Genomic DNA, 12427 nt, shown 5'->3' with positions numbered 1-12427 from the left:
TATGTGATTTGTACAATATTTACTCATACATATGCTATTTTAACAACTAAATACAATGTAAACATATGTATTTGCACTTAAAAGCGTATACAGAACAGCAAGGCCAGCGCTTTTGTTTATTGCGATACACTGGCTTCGCCTTGCTAACACTTTCAGAGGAGACTCTAGCAACAAAGACATGTCGCAGCATTTCTCAATCCTATGCACTGCCTCATTTCACTAGTTTCCCTGTTCAAACTTGCCCATTTTCATTCGTTGGGTAAAATCAAGTGCATTTTGAGTCAAGCGTTCGAGCGAAAATAGCACATGGTGGATCAAGAGCACACCTTTAAACCGTACTCCCAGTATTTCAGCTGTTTCCCCCTTTACATGTGATTCAAATTTAACTTGATTGGTCATTTGGAGGGTCCCCCCACCCCCACCACCACCCCTCAAACTGAGAATCAAAATCAAGCGACAAGTAAGTCATTGGGTTAAGTCGCTGAAACCGGCTGAAAATTCTCTCCAAACTTTATTCTTTAAAGTCAGCTGAATATTCTATTAAGAACCATCCATATGTCTACACACTTTAATACAATGACATCGAATGTAGCATTAATTCTGACGCGCGAATCGTGGAAGACAAAAAGCATAGATGATATTTGTTCAAAAGGTTAAAACTGCTCCATGATGGCTACAAGGGAAAGTACTGAAAGGAAGAGGAAGAAGAAGGGGGGGGGGGGGGGGGGGGGGAAGCCACCAGATTCAGAGAAAGTTGTTACACCATTCGGTCAGACACTGAGAACAGGAGGCCGCTTGCCTCGAATTGGCCCCACTGGCGTCCTTCAGCCACTCGGAGAACATTTCGGAGTCCTTCCTCAGCAAAAGGAACTGACCCAACACCACAAACGCCTGAAACATACAGGAGTGATACTGATTAGCATCAAGTATTAGCATGTTTACAGGTCGTTCTCAACAAGACCTACACTAGATCACATCTCCTTTATGCAACTTGGGAGCCAAAATACCTAGTTCCTCTCCAATACTTAGACAATCTTCCCAGCAGTGTTCTCCTGTTGTTATTAAAGCTTTGACAGTTCGTCACAGCTCACTGCTACTGTATTCCACTGCCCATTTAACATTTTATTGCATGTTCTGTTTGACGACTAGCGCCACATGTTGTGTTTCCACCCATTGATACTGCTTGTAGATGGAAAATAAGCCAGGCAGTTATGTAATAAATGCAAATACATTTGCAAGTATTATTTGCGCCAACCCTATTAGCAAAACGATCAGATTTAGCAGTTTTACACGTTTATACAGCTTCCGTTGTTTAAGGTTTTCACCGTTCTTACATTTGAACCTCATCTAAACGGTTACCTCAAAATCTTTAAGAAACAGAATGTCTCGGTTGAAAAAAAAAAAATAAATAATAATAATAATCTGAAGTTTTATCAGGACTTGGTAATGTGGCATCTCTGGGAATCTTTAAATGTTGAGTATACAAAGGGCTCCCCTTTCAGAAGAGAGTCCAAGTAGGAACTCTGTAGAAAGTTGGAAAGAATGCTTAAATGTCCAAGGAACCCTTAAGAACCCCATAGAGAGAGGAGGGGGTGCTTAAATGTCCAAGGAACCCTTAAGAACCCCATAGAGAGAGGAGGGGGTGCTTAAATGTCCAAGGAACCCTTAAGAACCCCATAGAGAGAGGAGGGGGTGCTTAAATGTCCAAGGAACCCTTAAGAACCCCATAGAGAGAGGAGGGGGTGCTTAAATGTCCAAGGAACCCTTAAGAACCCCATAGAGAGAGGAGGGGGTGCTTAAATGTCCAAGGAACCCTTAAGAACCCCATAGAGAGAGGAGGGGGTGCTTAAATGTCCAAGGAACCCTTAAGAACCCCATAGAGAGAGGAGGGGGTGCTTAAATGTCCAAGGAACCCTTAAGAACCCCATAGAGAGAGGAGGGGGTGCTTAAATGTCCAAGGAACCCTTAAGAACCCCATAGAGAGAGGAGGGGGTGCTTAAATGTCCAAGGAACCCTTAAGAACCCCATAGAGAGAGGAGGGGGTGCTTAAATGTCCAAGGAACCCTTAAGAACCCCATGGGGGGGGGGTGCTTAAATGTCCAAGGAACCCTTAAGAACCCCATGGGGGGGGGGGGGGGGGGGGGGGGTGCTTAAATGTCCAAGGAACCCTTAAGAACCCCACAGAGAGAAGGGGAGAGAAGAAAAAAGAAGACAGGGGGGACTACAAGCTCACATCATCTGTTCCCAAGACCATGTTGTAGGCCAGACATTAAGCTCACTTTGTCAAAGCCTTGTTCCACCAGCTTCTTGCCCAGAACATCTCCAATGCCCGATAGAGCAGTGACCGGTTTGTCCCCCATCGGCTCGGCGACGAAGTCCCTGTGCTTCTGAGAGGTGCTCGACATCCCAAGTTCTCTTATAGCGGCTGCTCTCAGAAATGTGACTGCAAGATAAAGTGAAACTAAAGATCTACACTGGAAGCATCAAGAGCACATCTGGAACGGAAACATCACGAAGAAATGCCCAATAAACATTTGGTGCAACGTGAAGTTTGATCACTTAGTGACCTTTAATTATAATATAAGTCAAAAATCCAAGACCAAATGTCAAAGAAAATAAAAGCAGGTTTTGATCGGTCAATAAAACAAGGTAGCCCAGAACACGGCCAGTGGTTTCTTACATCATAGTAAATACCCCTGTGTTAATATGGCAACAGGAAACCAAGAAACAATGCATCATCACCATCTCCATGAAGACGACACCATTTTTACAAAGATCCTCACAGAACACGAATGTAGGAACGAAACACTCGGTGTATTGAGGGTTGTGCTGAGAACCTCGATGTGGTTTTTACTGAAATCACAATTCATCTTCCAAGACTCTTTACAACAACGTTACTGAGAACACAACCCAAAATCTCTTGGAAGAGATCTTAGAATTGCTTCAATACAACTTGTACCAAGCATCACAACAAAGACATGAATCTATCCAGTCCTTACTCATCACATTCTACGAAATACAAACCGAGCTTCATGAGCACAATACCTCAGGACAACACTCTCATCCACACGTTATACAATATATCAATTGTGCTAAGTACAAACCAAACCAAAAGCAAGTCCACAATTCTGGCTTAATATTATTATTTTTTACTTACTTCTGCAGTAAACTGTAGGTGATGTTTAATTTCCCTTCACACCCGTGTTTCAGTGGCAGTAACAGTGACTCCTGATGGGTTTACCTTCTAATCACGTGTCTCACTCTCACCTGCACAGGTGAATCATGTTTTTAAAAACATCCAATCAGGAGAAAGAACCCGCATTATGACCAGCACATGGTTCATTTCGAACTGCGTGAAAGTGAATCTGTTTCAACGCTTACATGTTTTGATCTTTTGAATGATTTTGAAACTGGAGAAATGATTATAGTTGCATTTTCAGTTGAATTTGGGGGGAAACTGCTAGAAGCGTTAATTGTGTCGAACTACTTCAATTGACTTTTGTTTGATTTGTTCATTGCAAACAGCTGAAAGTCTGTACATTTTGACAATAATAAAACAAATAAAAAAAAAATTATTAACATTTTTCAGATTCTGCAAGGTGTGTGTAAACTTATGAGCACAACTGTATATATTTAAAAACAGCCTTAAATGAACAGTCTCTGAGTGTAGACATCTTACATGAAAAATCTGTGCACTCTAATAAAATAAAGGTCTCGTCAGGAGACTTTAGATTGACGTTCTTGTTAAAATGACCATTACCATTCATGATTTTATAAAAAGGTTCCTCAGGGTACTTTTATGTGTTTTGTCAGTGAGACAGTCTGGAGCAATCCTAGATCTTTAAGGAAACCTTTAGGGTTTTTTCATTAAATAAAGTGTAATGCTTGTTTAGAAGTAATATGGTAGGTGTGGATAATACGAAGTAACTCTAAATGTGCTTATACAGACGGTCTGTGTTAGTATCACATTAAAACATAGTTTGAAAGACAGTGATTTTACTGAGATCATTACCAACTCTTAGTCCCTCTATGACCTTGAACTGACCCTCACGACTCTCCGTGCAGCCTGTTACGTCTTGTTAGTCCAAACATCTACAGTGTACAATTTACATGAGTAGCTGTGGTTTGAAATTGCTGGTGTTTACGTGGCATTCCCCTTTTACCCTAAATGCAGTCAATCAGCCAAGTCATGGTGTGTGTTTGTTGCTTTTAGTTTTACACTGGAGCTCTAAGGCCGATGGGTGTTACAGTAGCATGGCGGAGAAGATCATGACAACCAGAATAGCGTTGTGCAAAAATTTGCACCTCCGGGTTGGGATCACGCCTCGCACCTCTGGGGTTGGGGGTTCGAATCCCATCTCTGCCCTGTGTGTGTGGAGCTTGCATGTTCTCCCTGTACTTCAGGGGTTTCCTCCGGGCACTCCGGTTTCCTCCACAAGTCCAAAGACATGCACTGTAGACTGTTTGGCATTTTCCAAATCGTCCATAGTGTGTGAATGTGTGTGTGTGATTGTGCCCTACAGTGAGTTAGGGATAGGTCCCAGTCTTCCTGCGAGCTGTGTGGGATAAACGGTGTGGAAAATTGATGGATGGATGGATGGAAATGTAACTGAAACCGAATAGTCTACTTTCTTTTTAACCATGATCCCTTGTTTGTTTGTTTTTTAAATAAATAAATAAAAAGTTATTTATCCATAAGCATATTGTTTATGACGGTGGTATTTTGTCTCGATTTTTTTTAACACTCAAAAAAAAGTGTTATGTTAATAAAGATGAGTAAATTGATTATTATTATTATGATGATGATGATGATTAAGTTTCAAGCAATAATAAACATAAAGCGCGTTTCTTTTCGTACATTTTCTTCCTACTTCTGTCCGTTGGAGTGACGAACGTGTCGCTCAGCCAATCACAAAACAGCTCGACTATCAAATCAGAGCGCAGCACATACAATAAGCCCCGCCCACTCCGCACCGCTAGTTGACTTTAGGGGCGTGTCTCGTGTTGCTCAGCTGCTGTCTGCAGAGTCTCTCTCAGCTGGATCTCCTCTCTCTTTTCTCTCTCTCTCTCTCTCGGTGTTTCTTTTCTCCTCTCCGATATGGCGAAGCCACTGAGCGACCAAGAGAAGCGCAAACAGATCAGCGTGCGCGGTATCGCGGGTCTCGGAGACGTGGCGGAGATCAAGAAGACCTTCAACCGACACCTGCACTTCACGCTGGTGAAGGACCGGAACGTGGCCACGCCCCGGGATTACTACTTCGCCCTGGCGCACACGGTGCGGGATCACCTGGTGGGCCGCTGGATCCGCACACAGCAGCACTACTACGAGAAAGACCCCAAGGTGCGAACAGACAAACAAAAGTTTCTGCTTCCTTGTTGTGCAGGAAGTGCAGTGCTACACTTCTTCCTGGACTTCTCCATAGTCCAGGACGGTGTTATAAACACTTATAAAGTGCACAAGAATAGTCTAAATGCCAGCTGATCCATTAAGGACATGCCTGTAGTGACCATTAGGAATTGTCAATATGTAAAAATGCATGAGATTGTCCCTGCAGATGTTTAAAACTGTCACCCTAGACCCATTTATTTATTTATTTATTTATTTTATTTCTTTGCACTAATTTAGTCTTAGGTGTGTTTTTATTTTATGACTTTTCTTATAAAAGCTAGACGGTTAGGATGATGATGTTTACATATCATCTAAAGCGACTTGCAGAATGAGGAAATACAAGCAAAGCCATACATCAAGCAGAGAACAAGGCAAGTACCAGAGAAGATCTTTTTAATTGAGTGCTAGAGGAGCAAAGTGCACAGAGGTGTCATGGTGTGTATATATATATATATATATATATATATATATATAATCTTTTTTTTAGGGGTTAGTTAAGAGTTCATGAAAGAACGTTACGTTAGGCGCTTTTTTGGAGATGGTGATGGATTGAACTTGGAAGTTCGTCTCACCGCTGAGGGACAGTCAGTTTGAAGGTTCTGGAAAGGGACCTTGTGCCTCACTGTCTAGGTGGTTCCAGGCGTCGGTCGTTAACTGATCACGTGGCAGGTTATGAGACGGAACGTAATCCTCAAGGAGAGTGATGTGGTGCTGTTCCAGACAAGGTCTTGTACTGTACGTGGATCCTTTTGGTCTGGATGAAAACAAGGCGTGCTGCTCCATTCTGAATTATATGAAGGGGTGTGAGGGAGCTGGCTGATAGGCCTGAGAGTAGTGTTAAGGGGTGTGAGGGAGCTGGCTGATAGGCCTGAGAGTAGTGTGAAGGGGTGTGAGGGAGCTGGCTGATAGGCCTGAGAGTAGTGTTAAGGGGTGCGAGGGAGCTGGCTGATAGATCTGAGAGTATTGCGTTGCAGTAGTCCAGTTGTGAGGCCACAAGAGCCTAGACTAGTAGCTGTCTGGCCTGATCAGTGAGGTGTTATGTTATACAGAATGAACCTAAATGACAAATATTGGCTTTCTTTAGTTCAGGGCTGTTCACTCGTCTTTGTAGAAGGTTTTTTTAAAATGTAGAAAATTTCGTTATTTTTGAAGGCATGTTTGCTTTTGCACATTCTCAGAATCAAAGGGTACTAATAAGTACTCGGTACCTGTCCTCGTTGCTGGGGTGGTACCCTCAATGGTACATTTTTACCTGGATATAGTGGACCTTTTTTAAAAAGCATTTTAGGTATATCATTGGATCATTTTATATATATATATATATATATCTATCTGCGCTGAGCAATATGTAAGGAATTAAACACTTAGGCGGTGTTCTGTTCTAGAAAACTAAACAACAACAGTGTGATGTGTCACAGTGTAAGCTTTAATGTTCTATTTTCTATTCCTCTTTTATGACATCAATTGGCAAACAGTTACAATTCATAATTCCTCAAAGGCTCAATAGTCGAACGTTTTAATTCCTTGCTCGGACATTATCAACGTCGTATCGTCATTTGATCCAGCCGTATTAATCGTTGCTTGAATGTACATTTATTTGTTATCAGTGATAGAACAGGGAAGCATGGGAACAGGGAAAGGGACGTCATGAATAAATAAAAGAGATTTGATACGGTGGGCGTTTCTCGCAACAACAAACGCTACTGTTTAAAGCAGGAAAGAGACTGTTTCTCAATCTGTACGAAGGGAAGAGAAATATGACCAGTGTTATGTGATATCACTCGGGATGTTCGTCGTGAACCTTCAGAAATACTTCAGAAGAGAAAACTGCATCATCTCTTGACTGAGCTTAGGATGTAATGTTCATTGGCCAGTGTTTGTGTAATGTACTGACCGAATTGTACCCCAACCTCTCTATTTGAATCCATCATCTAACCTTAATTTGTTGGGTTTTGTTTCTTTTCACTTTTTTTTTCTTCACCCCCCCCCCCCCCCCCCCACGTTCTCACCTCGTAAATCAGTACACCAGGATTTCAGCACCTTCACAACCTGCGAGTGTTTCCTCATCACACTTCTCACAATCTTCTCTCGATTTCACCATAACCCGATTTTCTTCTGCACACTGATTTCTGCAGTTTCACTCCAGCGACGAGCCGTCAGAAGTCCCGCGTCTCACGGCGGCTGTACGGTGACTCCGCTGTGAAACATTAGCCTGGTTGGGTTGAAGCCAGACAGTTAAACCATTCAGTCAAGCCAGGAAAGCATAACGGCAATAAAAACGGACTTTCTCCAAAATATTACCGCCTTGAATTCTTAATTCATCTCGGAGTTTGTTCTGTTCGGTGTACGTTAAACATTTCTGAGAAAGCTGGTCGAACATTAGGCTCATTTTCACGCTCCCCGTTTTGAAAGAATTTAACCTGAATGTCAAAGTGCGAGGCCCGAGTCGTGTGCAGGAACGAGCACTTCGGCAGAACTTCTCAAAGAATCCAGAAAGTAAACTGTTTCCTGGACCACAGCCAAAAGGCAGAAACGTCTCCAGAGTTTTAGTCACGAGTGGGTTCACTCGGAGTGGCTGAAAGGAACCTCTGTGCTCCGACTGATTGCAGGAAAGCTGATTTGATATCTCTCTGTTAAGCAATAAAGAAATATCATATCACGAAACGTTTAGAAGGTACACATTTTTAAGATGCACCATATGCACTGCAATATATACAGTTGAGGTCTTTCAGAGTTATACAACGTGCAGAGTGTTGTTTATTTATCTATTTATTTATTTATTAATTTTAAAGTAAAAGAGCGAGGATAAAAATAGCATTTTGTCGTTGATTTTGTGCTGCCCTGAGTAAGTTATTTCGCATAAAAGATGTTTTATATGTAATCCACAAGACACGATACTTATTGAATGTTCTGTGAGAGTTCTTCACGAGTCCCTTGTTTGTCCTGAGCAGTTAAACTGCCCGCTGTTCTTCAGAAAAATCTTTTCCAGCATCTTTAAACATTCACTAATCCTCAAGAAGGCAACACGATCCGTTAAGAGCAAGGGGGGTGTAAACTTTTGAACAGGATGATCGGCGTAAACTGTTGTTTTTTTTTTTTCTTTTCCTCGCCCCCATTTAGTTCAGCCCTTCAGAAGCTGCATAAGATAAGATATATATATATATATATATATTCCCAGAAGACTAAATAATCATTTACACCGATCATCCTGTTCAAAAGTTTACACCCCCCCTGGCTCTTAATGTATCGTGTTGCCTTCTTGAGCATCAGTGAATGTTTGCACCTTTTGTAATAGTCGTGTACGAGTCCCTCAGTCGTGTATATCAATTAATCAATCAATTAATTAAAATGGTAACATTAAAAAGATTGATTTTGAGAAAAAGATTTAAAGATCGAAAACCGTAGAAAATGTTCGCAAATCTGCTTGCACAGTTTGTTTGTTTGTTTGTTTGTTTATTTATTTATTTATTTGAAAACAACATGAAACATTTGATATAAATACATGACCATACCCACCATATATTAGTAAAGTGTATCATAATAAACTGTACATCAGACCCTCCACATAAGCTGATTTTAAAAGCACACCGTTATTGCGGTGCTGAAGTTTTCTGCAAGGAGACGTTTGTTTGTTAGCATTTTTGGAAGGAGTCTCCAGTGTCAGCGCTTTGGAACAGTCGGGTAAAGGTAAAGCAGTAACTACATTTTCCAACAAAGGAAAGTCTTCAGGATGTTTTATTAACTTTGAGAGAGAGAGAGACTGACTTTACAGCTGTTATATATCACTGTGATAAGTGTGAACAGGAACTAACCAACGCTGGTGGCTGTATGAGTCTGATGTGATAAACAGCTGTATTTTGACAGATGTGTGTGTGTGTTCTCTAACTGTGCTGATGATTTGTTGCTTTCAGCTTGCAGTTCTTCATTACTTATTTATTACTTAAGTACTCTTCTGTCTCTAACAGTGTGTATATCACTTGTGTCTGGACTTCTGAGCCACACACACACACACACACACACACACACACACACACACACACACACAGACACACACACACACACACACACTGTTTAATGCTCCTGTTCTCTATCTATCTCAGAGGATCCACTACCTGTCTCTGGAGTTCTACATGGGCAGAACCCTGCAGAACACTATGATTAACCTCGGCCTGCAGAACGCCTGTGATGAAGCCATTTACCAGGTAAATCCTACAGTCCCCCCCCCAATTTATTTACAGTTCAGGCATTATTCAGCAGCAGCAGCTCGTGACCATAGCTTTTGTTACCTTCTAATGAATTATTAGTGTAACCCTGTAGTAGACGGTTCAAAGTCGGTAAACTGTGTGAGCGGTGTTAGACTTGCCATTGGTTACACGTTTACAGTTATGGCATTTGGCCGACACCCTTATCCAAAGCGACTTACCTTTATCTCATTTATGCGACTGAGCAGTTGAGGGACTTGCTCAAGGGCCCAACACTTGCAGCTTGGCAGTGTTGGGTTTTGAACTCACAGCCTTCTGATCAATAGTCGGATGTCTGAACTAGCACGGCGCTCTAACTGGGTCAAATCAGCAGGGGGCCGGCAAGGCACTCGCAGGAGAGCTTAGATCGTTAACCAGGGTTGAGATGTTTCCGCAGAATTTCCATCCGACAACGTTTCATAAACCGCACAAAACAACGGAAGCTAGCGCCAAGAAATGTGGGCATTGGAAAGGGGGGAAACGTTTCGACACACTGGTTTAATGGCGTGTGTGTGGTAACTGACGTGTTGGTGTTTTAGCTTGGGCTGGATCTGGAAGAGCTGCAGGAGATCGAGGAAGACGCTGGACTGGGGAATGGTGGACTGGGCCGGCTTGCAGGTGTCTGATCTCTCTCTCTCTCTCTCTCTCTCTCTCTCTCTCTCTCTCTCTCTCTCTCTCTCACACACTCACTGTGTGTGTGTATATATATATAATATCCTTTTTTTTTTTTTTTGCAATGAAGCCTGTAATTTCCCTTTATAATGCAGTTGTGTGCCTCTGTCTTTGTCTGTCTTTCGCTCTCTTTTTTTTGTCTCTCTCTCTCTCTCTCTCTCTCTCTCTCTCTTTTCTGTTGGTCTGTCTCAATCTTTCGGTCTCTCGCGCTCTCTCTCCCTCTCTCTCTTTTTCCGTCTGTCTCAATCTTTCTCTCTCTCTTTCTGTGTTTTGTCTTTCATTCTGTCTCTGTGTGTGTGTGTGTGTGTGTGTGTATGCTTCTATCTTTCTCTCACTCTTTCTCCCTCTCTCTCTCTCTCTCTCTCTCTCTCTCTCTCTCTGTGTGTGTGGGGGGGTTCTATCTTTTTCTCTTTCTCTCTCTCTCTCTCTCTCTCTCTCTCTCTCTCTCTCTCTCTCTCTCTCTCTCTGTGTGTGGGGGGTTCTATCTTTTCTCTCTCTCTCTCTCTCTCTCTCCATCTCTCTCTCTCTCTCTCTCTCTCTCTCTCTCTCTCTCTCTCTCTCTCTCTCTCTCAGCCTGTTTTCTGGACTCGATGGCAACTCTGGGTTTGGCGGCGTACGGTTACGGCATTCGCTACGAGTTTGGAATCTTCAACCAGAAAATCTCGAACGGTTGGCAGGTACGACCGAAGCGGATTCCTCACGACTAGTCTTGGATTAGCTAAAAGCTTTAGCATGCAAACACGCTAACGATTAATTATGGCATTTAACGCTAATAAGTAAAGTTTGTAATAGAAAACTAAGCCCGATTATCAGCTAGCGTATTCTCTGGGCCGCCGTGTCCGCTCGGGCCTATCCTCCTGCGGTAACGAGTTCTCCTTCTCCTACGTGGTCCATTTGTTTCTCAGGTGGAGGAAGCTGACGATTGGCTGCGCTATGGTAACCCCTGGGAGAAGGCCCGCCCTGAGTACATGCTCCCGGTGCATTTCTATGGCCAGGTGGAGCACACGAAGGACGGGCCTAAGTGGGTGGACACTCAGGTGAGCGAATTATGATCTCAGCAGTACTTCAGCCATTTACTTCGATTACTGTATTTAGCTGATTCTAAGTTGCTAGCATAGTTAAGTGTTTATGGAGACGTTTGGCTACATGAAACCAAATTTGAAACGAATGCTGTGCTTTTTTTTTTTTTTTTTTAAGAAAAGCAACAGCACGATAGGTTTCAGATTCACGGAAGCCGGATAAAGCAGCTCCTGAAGTCAGATGAAAGAATAAATTGCATAACATCTGAAAAGAACTCGATACTCTAAACAGGGACCCCCCCCCCCAACCCCCAACCCCAAACGGTATATAGTGAGAAGTCAGTAAGGGTGCGTTAAATATAGTATTGGAACACACCGAGAGTCTGTAGGACAAGTTTAAATCTTACACACTTCCTGATTTCACTTTTAAGCGTTAATTTTTAAAGAGGAAACCTATTTACTGGAATGAGGTGGGGTTTCACAATATCGGACTTCATCCATCTTGACAGTGTAGTCTGACAATTCTTTATTAAAGTTCTTTATGCCTCTTGTTTGTGCTGTTGATCCCTGGCAGGTGATCCTGGCGATGCCGTACGACACTCCTGTCCCCGGCTACAAGAACAACACCGTTAACACCATGAGACTTTGGTCTGCCAAAGCACCCAATGACTTCAACCTTCAAGAATGTATGGTTATATACACACACATTCATTCTCTCTCTCTCTCTCTCTCTCTCTCTCTCTCACACTCACTCACTCATCAGAGTTCATTAAAATGCTATTAAGTGTGCAGCCGTAATCAACTACTACACAGGTTAAGCTTATTATTATTATTATTATTATTATTATTATTATTAATTATACCATGGTCTGTACAAATACTTGATTCTGATTGGCTGGAAGGTGTGCGTTAAACCGTGTATATATACCACAACTAATTCTGGTCGGTGTAATCACCGTTCTAAATTAATTCGCTGCCTGTAAACAATTGTAACCATAGTAACATAAAGTTAAACTCGCAGCATCATTATTAGTAGAGATGCGGCACAGATGCAGGTCATTCACACCATGAAGAATCTCACGCTCTCTCTCTCTCGCTCGCTCGCT

The 12427-nt window shown here is 42.4% G+C and overlaps 2 protein-coding genes across 3 annotated transcripts in view; one reads left to right on the top strand and one right to left on the bottom strand.

Annotated features, from left to right (window-relative positions):
- Positions 1–3253, bottom strand: LOC108270073 (barrier-to-autointegration factor-like protein). Of its 2 annotated transcripts, none has more exons than XM_017476387.3 (3): positions 3158–3253; positions 2280–2495; positions 1–891 (listed from the first exon to the last, which is right to left on the bottom strand). In XM_017476387.3, exons 2-3 carry the CDS (start codon positions 2403–2405, stop codon positions 745–747), a joined length of 273 nt encoding a protein of 90 aa, XP_017331876.1. In that variant the 5' UTR covers positions 2406–2495; positions 3158–3253; the 3' UTR covers positions 1–744. The 2 variants fall into 2 exon arrangements, with proteins under 2 accessions (XP_017331876.1, XP_017331875.1); XM_017476386.3 differs by having other exon boundaries at positions 2280–2443.
- Positions 3254–4983: 1730 nt separating this feature from the next.
- Positions 4984–12427, top strand: part of pygb (phosphorylase, glycogen; brain) — a 21111-nt gene continuing 13667 nt past the window's right edge. Inside the window, exons 1-6 of the mRNA XM_017476381.3 lie at positions 4984–5341; positions 9490–9591; positions 10170–10248; positions 10876–10979; positions 11208–11339; positions 11896–12007. Coding sequence (XP_017331870.2) covers positions 5099–5341; positions 9490–9591; positions 10170–10248; positions 10876–10979; positions 11208–11339; positions 11896–12007 — 772 coding nt within the window. The 5' untranslated portion in view covers positions 4984–5098. The remainder of the gene's footprint in view (positions 5342–9489; positions 9592–10169; positions 10249–10875; positions 10980–11207; positions 11340–11895; positions 12008–12427) is intronic.

The sequence above is a fragment of the Ictalurus punctatus genome, chromosome 9 (genome assembly GCF_001660625.3).
Source record: "Ictalurus punctatus breed USDA103 chromosome 9, Coco_2.0, whole genome shotgun sequence".
Classification (NCBI taxonomy): Eukaryota; Metazoa; Chordata; class Actinopteri; order Siluriformes; family Ictaluridae; genus Ictalurus; species Ictalurus punctatus.
The sequence above is the reverse complement of the archived record's forward strand: the minus strand, read 5'-3'. Positions and strand labels throughout refer to the sequence as shown.